At 36.2% G+C, this 19,150-nt stretch overlaps 1 protein-coding gene and 1 long non-coding RNA gene across 27 annotated transcripts in view; one reads left to right on the plus strand and one right to left on the minus strand.

Annotated features, from left to right (window-relative positions):
* Window positions 1–19,150, minus strand: part of ADGRL3 (adhesion G protein-coupled receptor L3) — a 568,292-nt gene that overhangs the window by 42,962 nt on the left and 506,180 nt on the right. For 13 of the 25 annotated variants that reach the window (XM_087926205.1, XM_087926197.1, XM_087926192.1 and 10 more), the window contains one exon: window positions 9,674–9,802. The exons of 9 other annotated variants lie outside the window; for them this stretch is intronic. In XM_087926205.1, coding sequence (XP_087782331.1) covers window positions 9,674–9,802 — 129 coding nt within the window. Of the gene's footprint in view, window positions 1–4,988; window positions 5,809–9,673; window positions 9,803–19,150 lie in introns of those variants that run through there. 3 more of the 25 variants (XM_087926204.1, XM_087926214.1, XM_087926210.1) reach the window with 3 other exon arrangements.
* On the plus strand, window positions 221–14,283 carry LOC148127204 (uncharacterized). 2 transcript variants are annotated; one of them, XR_015742072.1, is made up of 4 exons: window positions 255–288; window positions 2,293–2,311; window positions 3,853–3,908; window positions 12,832–14,283. It is a non-coding gene; the product is annotated as an uncharacterized LOC148127204 (long non-coding RNA). The 2 variants fall into 2 exon arrangements; XR_015742071.1 differs by lacking the exon at window positions 12,832–14,283 and having other exon boundaries at window positions 221–288; window positions 2,290–2,311; window positions 3,853–4,890.

The raw sequence follows: 19,150 nt of genomic DNA on the forward strand, positions 1-19,150 counted from the left end.
AACAAATTAAGAAAACTTATGTTTATAAGCAAATTTAGGAGGTGTTTTTAAAGGTGAAAACAGCAATAGAATATATATACATGCTCTGTTCTCTAAGGTAAATTAAACAAGTTGGGGAAACAAAAATGTCATGAATATGTATATAGCTTTCTCCAAGTCTATTTTTGCTCCTTAATTGCTGTGCACACAAATAAAAATAATGTGATTCTTTTATGTTACAAGTTTAAAAGGTATGGATGGAAGAATGAAAAAGAAAAACTACTACTTACACCTAGATAATCCTTGAATGTGAGTTAACAAACTTTTGATATTTTGGGATATTTCAAAATGAATCATCTTGTGCTAACAATTAAGAGATTCTGAAATGTAACTTTAGAACCTACTCCTATCACAAAATTGAATAAATTAGGATCCTGTCATGGGATGATCTATATCCATGATGGTGAATCTATGGCTCCGCGTGCCACAAGTGGCATGCAGAGCCATTTGTGCTGGCATGCAAGTTCAGGCAAACTTATCTCACTACACATGTGCACGCCTCACAGCTGATTTTTTTCTGTTGATTTGTGGCCTTTTTTGGCCTCCCAGAGGCTTGGAAAAAGCCTCTGCAAGGCTTTTCAGGCCAAATTATAGGTCCATTTCATCACTTCCTGTAATACCAGAAGTAACAAAATGGGCCTATAATTCAGCCTGAAAAGCTTTGCAGAGGCTTTTTCCAAGCCTCTGGGAGGCTGAGAAAGGCTTCAAACCAACTGAAAAATCAGCTGTGAGGCACAGTGCAGGTAAAGGGGGTGGCGGGGGGATTGTGTGCACATGTGTAGGGGGCGTGAGGACATGCATTTACACTTCGGGTGCTGGCACGCGAGTGTGTGTGTGCTGGCGCGCATGCAATTTTTGGCACAGGAGCCCAAAAAGGTTAGCCACCACTAGTCTATATGATAATTTTTGCATTAAGCCATGTAATTTATGTAAATAATAATCAGGAAACTTGCAAACAATAGAGGCATGTTCTATGTACATATCCAGAAAACATTTTCATATATTGTGCACTGTTTCATGTACAGTTTCATGGAGTTCTCCAGTTGTAAAGACATTTTTGAAAAAGATACTAACTGTCAGTTAAAGATGCAGGTTTTAGTTTTCTGAATCTTGAATTGTACCACTCTATATATTTTGATTAGTACCAGTTTTTAGATTTTTACTTGGCAGAAATTCTTTTTTTGAAAGTTTATATGGATTGTTAAAAATGAAATAGATTTGCTATATCTCCCATCACGTTACTATTGAATCAAATACATTTATATCGTTCTAATGATAAATTGGTGTTGAGAGGTAATCCAGATCTTGAAATAGTTTTGAAAATGCCCTTATGGAAAATCTGGATAGATGATGATCTCTATATCAGATAATCATCTGGATGATAATGATGCATTTTTAAATAATTTTTTATCTTAAAATATGAATAATGTTTATCAGTTTCTGACAGTATGTACAATTAAAGCATTTGTTGATATCTTTATTTGGACCAGTGACATGTTCAGCCTCAAAGTAATTAGAAAGAATCATAAAATTCTATGAGACTCCAAAGTTTACAATTTATCTTTATAAATATTCATTATCAATACATCAATTCAAGGCTTAAAGACTAAATGTCATTAGAAACTAGTGACCCATATTATTCCTAAACAGTGGGAAAATGCTTTAATCTCAATATTGGCAACTTTATTAGGTTTTAGAATATGGCTTATATAACAAAAAAATAAAATTATAAATTTCATAAAGCTTATTTTGTTTGTACAGAAAAAGAATGTGCATCATTAAAATCTATGTATTGCAATTTCCTGAATAATTATTTTTGGGGAAGAAGTAATTGCATACATTAATTTCAAACAAAGTTTAATATTTTCAGATGTATATATATTCTTTGGAATCTCTTAGCTACTGCAGAGAAACGGAGAGCTGGACAATGGAAATAGATTCTCTAGTGCCACAAGATCAGTTCTTCAAAACTGAAAGACACATTTATGGCCCCAGCTACCCAGGGAATTGAAAAACTGATGCCTCTCATGTATGAACTGCCTATAGACCTTGCAGGGCAATTGCAATGGAAATGGGATTATTTTTTTTACTGAACTGTTATATAAAGAATCATGCATTCATTTATTTATGCATGAGTACGGTTAATCATACAGTTTATATTATTGTAATTGCATTGTTTTGTTTTCTCTTTTTGTATTTTGTTTTTATTCATTTTGTTATTTTTTCCTCTCTATTCTTGATTATGAAAAGAAGAAAAAAGGAGACTTTTCATGTGAGTCTTGATTGCAATTTAATGTATCCACCAATCTCATATAATTTTTCATTTTACTAGCTCCAGCTAAAAAGGATATAAAACCACAATGAAGAATTTGATCCTATAAAAACAAACTGCTTAAAGAACTCTGTCTGGATTGTCTTATTAACACTGGGCTTTCCATTTGTCAGATCTTTTCTATACCTCTATTTCTGTTAGAGTAAAAAATTAATCTAAACAGTTCCAGACATTTATCTCACTGAGGGACTCATTATTTTCACAGAAGTCTTAATATTATTAAAAATCCTTTGAGAATTATAAACTTTCTGGCTATTCAAAGTTCAGGATTAATTGACTTGGATTCTTCCTCAGCCTGGTAACTCTTTGCTATAAAGTCACTCAGTGGTAACGTGTTAAGTTTTTCTTCCAGGCCTATTTCTGTTGAACTGTCATTGTGGTATAAAATCGGGAGGGTGTAATTTTTTTCACAGATAATATCACTGCCCCTTTACCATAATCCCTCACCCAGTTCATAGTCCTTGCAATAGGAGGACAACATGATGGAGATCAGAATTCCTGTTTTCCTCTGCTAGAGTTCTACCTTTTAATCAGTTTTGTCAAGGTAGCTTGCTACTGTGTTTTGATGGCTACATAAATTACTCCACTGAATTAACACTACTGAAAAAGAGAACCGTTGAATTTGAAAACTAGAAGGAACCACAAAGGCCATCTAATTCAACCTTCTGCAGTATTGCAGGAAAACTAGTTAAATAAACTTTAGAGATGGCTGACCATCTTTTTAATAAAAATTTCCAGAGGTAGAGAATCTTATTATAATTGACTTTGTGTCTTATCACATCTAGCTCACCTTTGTTGTTACTCATAATTTGTGTGTTAGTGTAATGTCAATAAATATAAATCTGACTATGGTAAAGGAAGAGAGCAATGAACAATTAAGAGAGGAAAAAAGATAAGTTAGTTCTGGGAAACAGGAAAGCATGAAAAGAAACTTAAAGTAATCCCATTTTGATTTAATTTGGTATAAGATGAAGTAAAACAAACTCTGACAAGCTTTCCAAATTCTGTTACTCTGCAATACTATAGAATATTCCTGGAATCCTTTCTGCATCTTTTTCATGGCTTTGCTTACCTCAAAGGGTTGACATGTACAGACATTTAACATAATTGGTTAATTGCTCTATATTCAATCTCTCCTTTTTTAAAAAAATTATGTGTACTTTCTTTGCTTCATTGTTAATGTAATATTTTCCAAAAGACTTTGTTTTACTGCTGTATTTAACTATTACTTATCAATTTGTTACTCACCAATTCTTCTTATAACTCCTGCCTCCTTAAATTCTACTTTAAAACCTTCCTGATCAAATTACCAAGTTGCCACCCAAAGATGAATTTGTTTAGTAACGACTAAAAAAGATGAATTACATTCCCATTTAGCAACTACATATCTCTGAAGTTTGCATCATTCGTGAAAAATGCTATGTTGCTTGCACCGACTATGCAATTAGTTCATTTGATTTTTTTTCTCTTTTCCTTGACAGGTTTTTGTCTTCAAAGGGAAGAACTAATGGAGAATATCACCTTAGCCCCAAGATAAGTAGGAAGGGTCCATGATTAGCAGGTTCAATGAACTTTGACATTCTTTCCATCTTAAACTGAATTTGGGCAGTTGGGAGATAGAATATATGTTGAAATGAAAAATCTTGGTGAAAAATGGGAACTTCTGTTCCTCTCATGTTTTATCTACAAACACAGTTTCCTCTTGTTTTTCTTGGTTGCTGATAGATTACTTCCTCTGTAAAAAGTTGGCAGAGTATTAAATTTGAAGGACTTTTGGAGCTCACTTATATTTCTAGAAGTTGCTATGGATAGTGGAGGTTGGAGCTGGTTGCTAACTACTACAAAAACGGTCTGTTTTGCTTTTAAAAGTGTCATGTGGCCAGGTCCCTTGTTGAAGTTGCATGTTTTGACTTTGGTTTCTTGATTGTTGTGAGCAATGACTTCCACACTGCTATTCAGTAAGTCTTCATCTTGACAAATAAGGTGTAAGGTTGATGCTCTAGCATCTACTCCACCAAGTTTCGCTTTCCAAATTTCCATTAATTGATTCTAGGTGAAGTCCATATTATTCTGGGTAGAAGAACAAACACGACACATCTGTTGCAGATAATTGCTGGAATTTTGGGCCACGATGCTTCTTATATGCTTTCCTGAGGCAATGTTAAATGAAATGTATTTCCCTCCATTTTCCTGGAGCAAAACATTTCCATTTTCTCTTTCCTTTGATGTTTGCTCTTCCTTGGGCCTGGATAGAAACAGCCAAAGCTCTGTTTTCCTTCACTGACTAGTTCATCAACAATTTCCACCAATCTAAGGATGCTGAAGGTTAGATACGTTAAGGTGAAAAAACAATATTTTGGAAATACGGATGTTTAAAGATTTTAAGGTCTATACACTTTAAGGTCTATTGAACTTTGAGTCTATACTGGAAAACATGAATTTGAAGTGGGATAAAACAGGTCTCCAGGCTTTTCAGTTTACCAGTTTTTGAGAAGTTATTGCCCAAGAGGTACCATTATCCTAAGCCAAAGAAAATATCTATGCAATAAGATACCTACAAATAGAACAAGAACCCTGAGTCCTTTGGCTTTTCTAGATTTATTTATTTTATTAGATCTATTTGCTGTTTCAATCAAGTTTTACTCTGAATGGCTTATATTCCAGAAAGGTAGTAAAATCAAACACTAAGCATATCAACAAACAATAAAATAACAATATAATCTATGTAATAATAACATCCTAAATACTGAGGAACAACCATAACACACATGCCCTCCAGGCTATCCCCTCAGTCCCTGAATATCTGCCATTTAAGTTTTAAGGAATTTACAAACAACAAGCAGGCTTGATGTCAGAGGAAGAACTCTTGATCTTCCACTTACAACCCTTTTGCACACTTCACAATTCTCAGGAGAGAGTCTACAGGGTAAATTTGTTACCATCAATTTTATTCCAGTAAAAGCTAACAACCTCTCATTGCAATGGTTTACTCAAGCAGTGGCAAGTTCCAGACCTGCTTTATTCTCATTCTAGTTTAAGCCAGGCAGCTGGCATGTGCTATGGGCTAAATTCCTTGTCAGAATAAGATTTAGCAGCTCATTTAGAATTCAATTTTTTATTAGACAAATAAAGAATTAGTCAAGATTTGAAGACAAAAGTAGAAAATAAAACAGTAACAAAAGACAATGCCTTCTGCAGAATTTACTCACCAGTCAGGAATATACAGACAGCATGAAGGCAGAATAAGTAAAGCAAAATATAACCAGTACATAGTACAAATGATTTTTTACTAAATGAAATCCAAAACTCTAATCAGAATCCAACATCATTATTCCCTAAATGGAAATATTTTTTCCAGGATCTTCAAACTCAGATTCTAAAGGCTGGGGGCATTGATTTATCAGGAGCCAGCACCGGTGGAGATATTTTAACTCCTCCTGTGAGAAAAAAAGCAAAAGAGAAAAAATGGAGCTGCCCCTTTCTTTTCTTAAAAGCTCTTCTTACTCCTGACTGGCTCTTTAGTGTTTGTTTTTCCTAGGCTTTGTGTCAGCACACTACCTAATTTGTCAGGTTATGTCTGGCAGAAAAAAATAGGATTTCATCTCATGCCTTCATATCCCAACCTTCTGGGATCAGGAGTTGCAGACAAAGAGTTCACCTCCCACAAATAAATCATACAGGTAATCCTTGTTTAGCGACTACTCATAGTTATGATGCTGATAGAAAAGTAACTTTGCAACTAATCCTCACATTTATAACCTTCACAGATATGTTAAGCAAAGAAAAGTTCAAATAAGACAATAAGCACAATTGTGGTTTCACTTAGCGACACTTAAGAACCAAGTTGCCTGCCTCAATTGTGGTCACTAAAAAGGATTGCCTGTATTGTTTTATTATTGTTACACATTCTATTTCCTGGGATAGTAAGGCTATGTACTAAATATACCAAATTTTGAGATCGTCTATCTACGTCAAGCTTTACTTCTCTAGCTATATGCAACATGGAATTTTTTTGCTGTGTGATCCAGGTATCCCAGTTTTTAATTAGGGGTAAGAAAACAGACTATGGTAGATTTCTAGTCTAAGTTCCTTATTCATATATCCCAGTGATTGTTTGGAAAATCAATTTGCAACAGTTCCCTCCCACACCCTTGGGATTTGATCTGAAGGCATTCATCTGCCCTACCAGAAGGTCTCATCTATCAAATGATGGGAGGGACCCACTTTGTAGCAGTGCCCATCCAATTCTCCCCACTGAGGCTTCTAACCTCCTGAACTTCTAAAAGGCCTGAAGATGTTGCATGGTCCGCAGGCTCTGGGCCAGGATGTGAATTGAGCTCAGCACGTATAGCTGGTGTGAGCTTATTATGATGCCTACTTAAAAGTATGATGTTTTTTTTAACTTGGAGGGTTTTTTTTCTTACGATATGAGTTTGATTTTTTTCTAAGCAGCCCAGGATTATATTGTGATGAGTGCCCATTGTGTGATGATAAACCTTTTAGCTAGACAGATAGACAGACAGACAGATCTGTCCATACTTGTTATTGTGGGGTCAGATTATTATTTACTTCTAAACATAGGGATACAAGTTAGATCTATGAAAAACAGTCTATTTAAGAATTATGTTGGAATTTTCACACTTAAAGCCATTCAATGAATTTCTATGGTAATTTGATATGGGCTATTTGGAAGTAGCTCAATTTGATTATGTGTTTTCATTCAGATCAAGCTTCAGATAAATGGAGTTTCTCTAAAGTCTATTATGGAGAAAAAGGCAGAAATGGTTATAGTTTTTAATCAGTTAATAAAACAGGATGAAATGTACAGGCAAGTTGGTTCATTATGCAAGGAGGAAATATGCCAGGTATGGTACAAATTATGCATTTGTTTTCAAACCAGGTTAAAATCTTTAGCAAGGGATGATGGTTCTTTCCTAAATGAAGTGCAGTTGGTTGTTGTAGCCGAGGTGCAAGTATAACATATGAACTTGCTGGTCTTTTCTACAATGCTAGTCATTAGGGAAGGCCAGCTTGCTAATGCAACTAGCATAAAAACTGTCACAATTAATCAAGATAAATAATTGTAATTATTTTCCTAGGTTTTTCTCTCTATGACCACATTTTCTCTGCTTTTTAGGGAACTGTGATAGGGTTAATCAACAGTCATGATTATAACTCAGATTCGAGGGCAAATCAGTGAACTGCTGAATCCAATATTCTCCCTCCCTCTCTTCCACATCATGCAATTTTACATACATGACACAAATATTTTGTGTACATGTGCCTGTGCAAAACTGTGCCACTTTGTCTGCATAGAAATATATTGGGATCAGTTTTGTGTGACTTCAGAATCAGTTGTAAAGCACTTCACTGGAGTACAGATAGTCCTTGATTTATGACCAATATTGGGACTGGAATTTCCACTGCTAAACAGGACAACTGTCAAGTGAGTCTTGGTTGATTTCATGACCTCTTTTTTGCCACAGTTAAGTGAATCACTGCAGTTGCTAAATGAATCATGTCATTTAAACAAATCCAACTTTTCCTATTGTTCGTGCTTGTTGGAGCTGACGGGGAAGGTCACAAATGGCAATCATATGACCCTGAGATGCTGCAACCATTGCAAATACATGCTTGTTGCCAATTACCCATATTTTGACCATTTGACCCTGGGGATATTGTGATGGTCATAATTACAGGGACTGGTTGCAAATCAATTTGTAACAATGCCGTTGTAACTTTGAATGGTCGCTAAATGAAAGGTTGTAAGTTGAGGATTAACTGTAGATGGATACCAATTGATCCTGGAAACCAATCCTGAAGAACAGAATGAATCAAGAGAAAAAGTTCAAGATTCCATAATCTACTATGTATTGACTATGGAAACTTCAACATATTGGTGATTTATTGTAATCTTTAGCTGAAATGAAACACTTGTATATCAGGAGAGCTGTTTACCAAGAAACCCAGATTTAAAATATTAGCAAGATAAGCCCTGACATTTGGCCAAACCATGTTTTCTGAAATTGCATATAAATTCATGTGAAACAAAAGTAACTTTGTGTAAAAAGCATGCAAACCTAACACATGATTAAATGAATAATTCTGCCATTCTATGCATGGGCAAGGGACCATGTTCCTTTTTTTTTGCAATTAAATCTCCAGCTGAAAGTATGTATTTTAACTTCATCCACATTAGAATGAAGATGTTATACAGATGAACACATTTGAGTTGTAATGTTGCAGATCTGCATATGTTTATTTGGGAATAAAATTTAATGGGACATATGTATATGTAATACTCCATGGAGGAAATTTAATTCCGATTTATCTGATGTAAACATTAAGAAATTGTAGTATCTTGTAAAAATAACATAATATTTGCAAGGAAATTTTTAAAAATAATTTCTTATGATGGTGTACAACACAATTATCCATTATTTTAGTTAATTTTTGAAAATAAAATGTAGTCATATGAGTAATGTTATAGAATGAATAATAGCTTTTAGATGCAATTAAATCCATTTCAAAACATAAAATACATCTTATCTCTCTGGGTGAAAGAGAAGTAATTATCTACCTATTTCAGAATCTTTGAGGTTACTGCTGTGATCTAAATTTCAGGCAACTATTGCAAGGAATAAAACAACCTTGGCTGTAATTAATAACACCTATGCATTATTCTGCAGGATAATGAGGTCAACTAATTCAATCCGGGTCACGTGGAATGGTATACTAATCAACTGTGGCTTTTAAAATGAAACTAGTGGACAATTTGCTAATATTCAGCTGTACTAATCTTAGTGGAATGTAAAGACAGTCAACTTCAATTTATTACCATTTTTTAAAGGGAAACACATCTGACTTATACTCTGTCCTCCTCTAGTTATCCTTTAAATTTGAAAATAAATGGTAAGCATCACTTACCTTGGCAGTGTTCCTGTTTCTCAAATGAATGATTGTCAAATAAATATACAAGAGATTAAATGGATAGAACTGAAGAGCAAATAAAAATGAAAATATCAAAATTTATATATATATATATATATTTGTATATATATATATATTTTGTATATATATATATATATTTTCTGATTAATAGGATGAAAAAAGATTTTCCAAAATTAATTGGGGCATTTTGCCAAAAAGCCTGGAAGAAATGGAAGGACTTTGTGAAATGCATGGGGAAATATTTGTGCTCAATTAGAAATAAAGAAAAGAAAACAGAAAGAAAGAAAAATTGTGTCTATAAAAGCACATCATGGGACTCTCACTAAAAAAATGAGAGAAACTCCACGACACCTGGTGTGTTGTACATGCTGACAGAAGGGTTGTTATAGACGGCCGATTCCCCGAGCAATGTGTTATAAGGGTTGTTAGTGCCATGAGGACGAAGGAGAGCATTGGTTATAAGATGGTTAGCCATGGCTCCTGGAGCAGCCAAGAGAAAGACAAAACAAAACAAAACAAAAAGCAAAAAAAAGTCAATCAGGCAAATTTGAATTAAAAAAAAGAAAAGAAAATATTCAGACTGACAACAATTTAAACAGTCCTGATTAAAAGCAGCCAGTTATTTCAAGCAACAAGCTAAATGCCATCAATGCAGACACTGCTGACAATGAAGACAGAAATGGATTGCGGTGATGCAAAACCAACTTTTGAGAATGTAAGTTGAAGTGTTACTCTGCATGCCTGCTACATTCAACCCTTGTGAGAAACTTGGTAGAAAAAGCCAAACAAATATAAGGAAGACAGCCAAAACAAAATGGCACAATTAACACCATCATGTTAGTCACAATTTTTCTTCAGAGTTCTCTAGGTTCTAGGCAAAAGGATTTAGGATACTCAAATAATAGTACAAAAAGTAAAATAAAAAAAGATTACTTTGAGCAATAATGCTATAATGTTCATTGTCCTTTTCTAACAGGATCTCCCCTAAGTCAGATTGTACTTCTGGTGAATACTTCATGATGATACAGAAGCTTATTATACCACATTCAGATATTATGGTTTCATATTCCATATTTACAATTCTGTTCTGTTTTTTTTTTTTTACAAAGAACCAACTCTCAAACTTTTTAGTAGCCAAAATTGGCAAATTTTCCTGATTAACTGACTGATTGTGTGCTGTCAATTTGTTGTTGACTCTTACCTAAACACAGAAACAGATTTTCTTTATGATGAACTGTCCCTAAACTCATCTTTGAACTCTTCCAATAGTGCCCTCAACAAGGCCCAATCTGTACTTTGCTCTTGATATAAAGTAATCCACCCAGAAACAACACCTAAAAGTTAATTCAGCGATCACAGATATGAAAACCCTTATCCATAGAAATTAGATTCCAGACAAGATTGATATGAGCAATCAAAGTTAAAGAAAAATAATGTTTTTGCCCAGCATGAGAGTAAACAAGCATGTTCCAAAGTCTGCCTAAACAAACAGCCTGATTAAAAATTATTGTCTTGTGAAGCTTTCCTTTATTTTAACAGAGTTGTTGCCAAACATTTCAAGAATTCTTGTTTTTTAAAAATGGATAACCTTCTGTCAATGATTGGCACAAGATGAGGTTCTGACATAATTCCAGGATGCTGGCCTTGTGCAAGAAATAATTCTGCAGGGCCAAAAACTGATGGATGGTTTGCAGGCTGTCCAGTTGACCATAAAATGCTATAGGAACTATATAGGAGAGGAAAGAATGGTGACAATAATGATGTAAAAGTATACTGTACAAGACAAACCTTTCAGATGGGATGTAAGATACATTATAATAGTAGTACAAAAAATGAACCTGGAGAAATGCTCAGTATTTTGGCAAACCAATCAGGAACCTCTTTTCCTTTGCCAATGACTATGAAAAAAAGTGAAGGCATCCGTGGTGCTCCAATTGGTGCTCCAAGTGAAAAGGGGCATATTGTTATTTTTTGGAAAACTGGATGTCACTAAAACCCAGCAAATGGAACTCAGGTACATAATTTCCTTATTGGAAATATCTATAGGTATGACCATCTATAGCTGTGATGGTGAACCTTATGGCATATGTGGCATGCAGAGCCCTCTCTGGGGGCATGCATGCTGTCATCCCAGCCCAGCTCCAATTGCATTTCTCCGTCAGGTTTCACTCAATCAATTCCAACTTCTCACGAAAGAAAAAGATCCCGTGAAGTTGGAATTGATTGAGGGAACTTTTTCACTTGTGCAGGGTCCTGTCCTCCTCCTGAAGCCTATTACAATGCAGAGCCACAATGCGACCCATGCAGCTCTTTCACCTCTCTACTGCAGCTCCCTGTGGCCCTGTTGTGGCAGAGGAACAAAACAGCTGTCGCTCTGTCGTGGTGGTGGTGAGGGCTGGAGTCTTAGTGTGGGAGCCCTTGTACTTGCTTTGCGCGGCAACAGGATTCCACCTTCATCATGGTACATTTGCTGTTGCTGCCAGCAAAGAAGGCTGGGAGAGAATGGTGGGGGCAGATCTTGCGGGGTGGGGGCCATCTCTCAAGCCTGACTTTCCTCCTCCCTTGTTGGCAGGGCCAAGAGAGAGAAGGGGCGGCATGGGGAAGCTCTCCCCTCCCCCACTGAGTGCTGAGCACAAAAGCCCCCGGGGGGGAGGGGGGCAACAGAAGCAAGCCTCCATCTCAGCAAGCTGGGCCTGGAAGAGCATGGAGAGTTGCTGTCAAAGTGCTGGAGGGTCAGAAAGTGCGCTCCGACATCACCCTAACATGTGTTTCCAGTGCACGCTCCTCTGTCTCGAAGTGGGATTGAGTGGGGGTAAGGGAAAAGGGAGCAGGGAAAAGGATAAGGGTGTTTCTAGGAGGAGAAGCCTGGCTGGCTTTCCTTTTGGCATAGAGTGGGGGGAAGACCCAATAAAAATCCAATTTCCTCCAGGATTTCCGGTTTGAAGGGCTTCGGCGACAGACAGAAATCTGCGATCGTGTGCAGTTTCTGTCTGGGCTCGCCACTGGAGCGCCCCGAGCCGGCTGGTTTCAGGGATCAGCCACCCCGTAGAGGTGGTGAAGAGGGGGGAGACCGCCAGCAGGGTCGAGGAGAGCCACATCTCTCCTCCTCAGCTGGCCATTACTGCCTTTCCCGAAGGCAGTTGCAGCAGTGGTCAGAAATGGCCACCACAAAGAAGAACTTGACTGGAAAAGAATGTGATAAGAAGTGAAAGTTTTGGCTGACTGGGTTAAATTGTAAAAGCAACAACCAAGGTACCCTGGAATTTAAATTTACAAAAAATAACATTGCTCCCAAAGAAGAGTTGGAAGCAGCAAAGGAAAGTAAAAAGGGAAAGGTTTGGCTTTTTTTTTTCTTCTCTCTCCTTCCCTATACTGACACTAAGAGACTTAAATAAGAAATTGGAAAAATCCGCTTTGACATCAATAGGCAATTAAGCTGAAAATAAAACAAAATGCCAAAGGGATAATAAAGATTTCTGGATATTAAAATCTTTCTTTTTCATAAGCAGGAAGGGAGAGAAAAAGAATAAGGGCAGGATCTGGAAGAGGGAGGAGACTGCCTGGAATTAAAAAGAATCTAAAATAAAACTTCAACAAGACTTCTAAAAGATACATTTTAACTGAAACTTTGAAACTAAATAGTAACCCCAGGAAGAGAAAGTGGAAAAAAAAGAGCAAAAAAGAAACAGCTTGCATGTATTTGGACTATTTGGTGATCTTTGGAGTTTGGGTTATTATATTTGAATGACTAAAATCAATTGGGTGGTTGTTTAAAAATTTATACAATGGCACCACTTCTGGATGAATTGAAAATGGAACTTAAAAAGTACAAAGAAGATGCACAAGAAGGGAAGGGTTCTTTTGACTTTGTTTTTCAATTCTTAGAAATGGAGATTTGGAACTATGAGAAACAACAAGAAAAGACTGCAAAACAAGAAGACTGGGACAAAGAAGAAGCCATCTTTAATGAACAAGTAATTCTATGTGGGGAAGAAAAAGGAAAGGGCAGAAAGAAAATGGAGAATTTAAGACTTAAAAAAACAACCAAAGAAAAGAAAAGAAGTTACAAAGGACCGGGGCAAGATATAGAGAAACAGGACCTATTTAGAGATAATGGGTGAAAATCTAACTGAAAAAGGGATTCTGTAAAGGTACATAAGATTGTATTATTATATTAGTAATAGAAATAACTTTAGAAAATTGGAAACAACGTATGATTAAAATGAGGGATAAAATAGTTAGTGTAATTTAGTGAAATGTTTGTGAATAAAATAAGTGAAATAAAATAAATGAGAAAATTGAATTAGGAAGGAACGGGAACATTTTAATTAGTTAATGTTTTATAAAATATAAGTGAAGTGGGGGGAATTAACTATGGAAAGCTTATAATTGTTCCCATAGAAGTATGATATTTAATTGAAAAGTAATGTTAAAGATGTTAAGATTTTAATGAATATTAATATTAATGATAGAATTGAATTGGAATGGAATGTTGTTTTAATTATATACATTTATAATTTTTTTTCTTTTTTTAAGAATACAGTGTGTATTTTAAGAATGTACCAAGCAGAATCGGAATGGAAGTTATGTATTATATTGAATGTTACAACTTTAGGGGAAAGATATAAAGGCGTCATACTCCAATCAGTAACTACAGGAGAAATTTTGTTTAATGAGAAAAGATAATAGATAATTGAAACAGGACAGACAAAAAATATAAATACAATGATTTGAATTGAGATGAGATAATTAAAACAAAACTGAGAAAATTAAAAGAGGGGAGAAGCTATGCACAAAATGTAAAATCGTAATAAGATATGGAATAGAATATAAAAATGAGCATGAACCTGAATTTATGTCTGTACGAAGAAATGTAACCCAGGATTATGCTGCTTTCAAAAAAGATGTTTTAGTTATATTTCTTTTCTCTTTGTGAAAACTCAAATAAAATTTACAAAAAATAATAATCCAATTTCCCCCAATAAATGGGGAAAATAAAATAAGAGTCCAAAAACAGGGGTGGGGGTCTATTCATCACAGGATCGGGGAGAAATCAGTCAAAATCTGAGTGGGAGGCTATTCACAGAGGGATCTGCCTGGGTCTCTTCTTCCCTCCCCCTTAGATTCCCCCTCCTGGCTTTCTTCCCTAGCCTCATTTTTAGGAGGGGTAAGCAAGGTGGACAATAGTAGCTAAAAGGCTGTGAGGGGAGATTAGGGTTTATTAAAGATGGGGATGAGGAAAAGATGCTATTCCTTTCCCAAGGACCCAGGGAAAGTGGAATAAAAATAGGGTGTGTGTGTACGTGTGTATAAATTACAGCCTAGGATAGCTACAAACAACAGCTGCTGTTATTTTTGCTGAGAGGTTCTAAGCTACACAGCATTCTTTAATAAATACTAACAATGACGAACCACAATATACAGGATTAAGGGAAGGAAGATGGGGGTGGGATTCAAATTTTTTAACAATCAGTTCTGTGGGCATGGGTTAGTTGGTGGGCATGGCTTGGTGGTCATATGACTGGCTGGGCGTGGCCAACTCAACATCACTCACATCGAGGCACACTTCTCCTTGCCTGGCCTCTCGTGACTGTGGGGATGCTGCAACAGTCGTAAGTGTGAAAAATGGTCATAAGTCACTTTTTTCAGTGCCACTGTACCTTTGAATGGTCACCCCACACAAACAAAGTACCAGCAAAGGAGGGAAAAAAGAGAGAAGTTCCAGAGACAGGAAGTCTAGTCCTGCCAAGAATGTAATAAGGGTTAACGGAGAGGCAGTTTCTGTAAGCAACACCAGAATGTTTCCTTCCTGCCTTCCTTACAGGATTAGGCCAGTAATTTCTTCTAACAACTGGTTCTCTGAACTCTTTAGAATGTTAACAACTGGTTCAGTGAATAGGTGAGAACCTGTAGAATCCCACCCCTGAATGAAGGTGAAATCAGAGGAGGGGGGAAGGAAGAAAGGAAAGGAAAAAAAGAAAGGAAGGAATAAGGATGTGATGGCCCTCCAGAGGCTACTGCACTACACTCCCATCATTCCTGAGTTGTGCTGTTAAAGAAATTCAGTGCCACTAAGGAGAAGTGAAAAAGTGATTGAAATTCCTCACAAAACCTCATTATTCAAGTTAAATCATCAGGTTGGCATTTTGTGATGAATTAAGTGCGTTTTGCGTTGCAGTTTGGGCACTCAGTCCCTAAAAGGTTCACCATCACTGACCTATAGGAAACCTAGTGCTTCCATCCCCAAATAATTGTAGATTAACTTGCATAGCAATAGCAATAGCTGTTAATATACCGCTTTATAGTGCTTTATAGTCCTCTCTAAGCAGTCAGCCTATTGCCCCCAACAATCTGGGCCCTATTTTACCAACCTCGGAAAGATGGAAAGTTGAGTCAACCTTGAGTCTGTCAGAATTGAACTCCTCACTGCAATGAGCAGTGAGGTAGCCTGCAATGCAGCAATCTAACCACTGCACCACCATGGCTCCTGTCGGTACATATCCCTATTAAGTTAATCCAGTTGGATGATGATGTTGAACTGGATTTGTTGCCCATTGTTCTGTTTCATCCAACACTGAATGCATTTTATAATAATAAAAATACAGAGTACAACAATAGTAACGCAATTGAAAATATCAACATTAATATCAAGGAGTGATGAGTCTTTATCATCTTTCTAATCCTGGAAGAAGCCATCTGCTTAGGGAGTGTGGTCCATAGCTTGGGAGCCAAAAGGAGAAGGTTGTTTCCTGCAGACCTGAACATCAAACTTCTGACAATGGGGGCATCTTCAGAAACTTCCTGCTGATCAAAATAATCTTTTCCCAAGAGCACAAGGTTGTGTGCATAAGGCTCCCTGATGCAATTTGTATTCATAGCAACAAGACTGTGAGATAGTGATTATCCTAAACTCACACAATAAGCATCCATGGCTGAGGCTTGAGTTGAATCTGAATCTCTCTGCTCTTAACTGCTATACCACACTAAATACTAAATGTGGAATGGATGTTTTTTACAACACTGACAAAAGTTGTACAGTTTTAAAACAGAATGTTTGAAACTACATTTTGAAATAAAAATAATTTGCATTTCGATGTTTTGATTTGAAATTAATATTCTTATTTCAGCATTAACATTTGAGCTTAGTTGCCAAGATATGTAGTATATACCATATTCCATGGTGATGTAAATCATATAATTACCAAGTTATAATTTATAAATTTAAACATACTCAATTCTCACCTTTCTTTAATTTTTAGGAAACAATTATTTAGGGCAACCTGTTCTCCTTTACAATGAATTGGATTACAGCCCCCAACATTCTTAGCCAGCATGGCTATTCCAAGTTTAGCAGATTGGAGAAAGTATGCATAAAATATGATGGAACTAGTTTGAATAAATACTCATTGCACTGAGAATAAAAACCCATGAATGACTTCCAAATGTTCAAACCATTTCTGCTTTAGGATGAAGAAAGAGAATTCCAGTGCACATTTTGTGCACTAAAACAAGTGTTGCAAATATTAGATAAAAACAACATGATATACAGAATACAGAATAAAAGACTTGAAAGGGACTTTGGTGGTCTTCTAGTCCAGCCCTCTTCTTAAGCAGGAGACCCTATTCCATTTGGGATAAATGGCTGTCTGATCACTCCTTAGAAATCTGCAGTAATGGAACACCCACCATTTCTGAAGACATACCAACCCATTGATTAATTGTTCTCGCTGACAGGAAATTTCACCTGAAATTTAGATTAGATTGCTCTTTGATAAACTTCCAACCGTTATTTCTTGTCCTGCCCTCAGGTGCTTCAGAGAATAGATCAACCCTCTCTTCTTTGCGACAGCCCCTCAAATATTGGAAGACTGCTATCATGTCACCCCTAGACCTTCTCTTCATTAGATTAGACATATCCAGTTCCCGCAACCATTCATCATGTGCTTTAGTCTCCAGTTCCCTAATAATCTTTGTTGCTCTTCTCTGCACTCTTTCTAGAGCCTCAACATCTTTTTTACATCATGTTGACCAATGGACTCAGTATTCCAAGGATGGTTTTACCACTAACAATATAAAAGCACTACTATCACTTCACATGATTTGTATTCTATCCCTCTGCTGATACAGCCTAAGACTGAATTGATGTTTTTGGCAGTTGCAGCTGATCTGTTTCACTGATTATTGTAAGACATCCTGACTATGTTTATAGTAATTACCAGAATACATATAACCAAAATGCATGGGGCTTGGCTGGAAAGAAATCTGAGCAAATAGGAACAAAAAAGCTCAACCTCTAGTATATTCTCCATATTTTAATATCTATGCTATCAACTTCAAAAGAACAGAATAATTTGTTTATGGGCCATCTGTGGGGTCACTTGAAACAATCACCAGAAAACAATTATTCATGCCATGCTTTAGCTGGCTGGAGACCTTCCCCAATTTTCTTTTAAAAGAGCTTTCTTCATGCTTATTTCCTCAGATATTTTGTGAAAAGGACAGAAATGAACAATGGTGTTTCTGTCATAACTTTTGGGAATTCTAGAAATGTTTTGGACTTTGGGTATGAGATAGTACAACTTATCTTAACTCGTCAGGCCAAAGAATTTGAGCCTCAGATCTCATCCCTTATCATTAAGTAAAAGTAAAACAATTACTTTAAAAGTAAACAATTTATTGCTGCCCAGCACCAATGGATGTCTGGTGTATTACATTTGATACATTTAAAAGCCTTTAATACATTTAGCCTGGACTAGTCAAAAACTGTCAGCTGATTTTAAGTTACGTAGTCCTCGTCTAGCAACTGCCTTGTACAGCAAACTTCAGTTATAACAGTAATGAAAAAGTAACTGTGCCACCAATCCTTGCATTTAAGACCTTCACAGGTCTGTAAAGCCAAGACAAGCCAAAATAAGATCATAAGTACAACCAAAAGTTTACTTAGTGACCATTTCACTTAATGACCAAGTTGCTGGCCTCAGTTATGGTAACTAAACAAGAATTACCTGTAATTGGCAGTTACGATTTGTTAGCATGAAAGATTTCCTTCACAACTTGGGAGGGGGCACAGACAGTTTAGTTCACGTTATATTAAGTAACCTAGTTAATTAATTAAACAATTACATTATGATCCCTCAGCTTCCACATTTTTTCCTCTAATCAAAGCATGATGCAAAAAGAGAGCTGAAGGGGAGTCACTTAGTTCATCAAGTCTATTCTGTGCTCAGTGTTCCTTTCCCTTTGCTCGAGCTCATCTCCTGAATGAAAAATCACCACTATCCTTGATAACTAGTTAGGCTACTTCCTTAATATTGGAAAAAGCACAATCTACCCTTTTGTAACATAAAAGCATTATTCCAGTTCCTGTTTTCTGGAAAGAGTCTTTAACTTTTTGTGTGTGACACCAGACTTGAACATTTCTATTGCTTTTCTTCTTGGTCGCTTATCCTGAAAAGAAAATATGCCTTGTTCTCTCTTTATCTTTGTAAGGGCTTGTTTACAATCCCTGATTATCCTCTTCATTTTTCTTTGAAGCAGTTCCAGCTTTCTCAAAACGTGGTGCTCAGAACTGGAAGCAGTAACTAAGAGGGACTCTAATCACTTCCAAAGAGAGAGGAAATAATATTTTCTTTTGATTTGGAAACTCACTGATCCTGCACTCGTACTTCCCTTTTAGCAGCCATGCCTGCCGATTTATTAATATCTTTTTATTCTTTTCAGATCAAATACAATTTCCAAATATATTTCACACACACTGTTATCAAGTCATCCTTATCCTATACCTGCTTTCATTTTTAAGTGAACTTTTTAAAAATGCTTTTGCATTTT

This window comes from Pseudonaja textilis, chromosome 2 (genome assembly GCF_049901715.1).
Source record: "Pseudonaja textilis isolate UNSWEBS1 chromosome 2, rPseTex1.2, whole genome shotgun sequence".
NCBI lineage: Eukaryota > Metazoa > Chordata > Lepidosauria > Squamata > Elapidae > Pseudonaja > Pseudonaja textilis.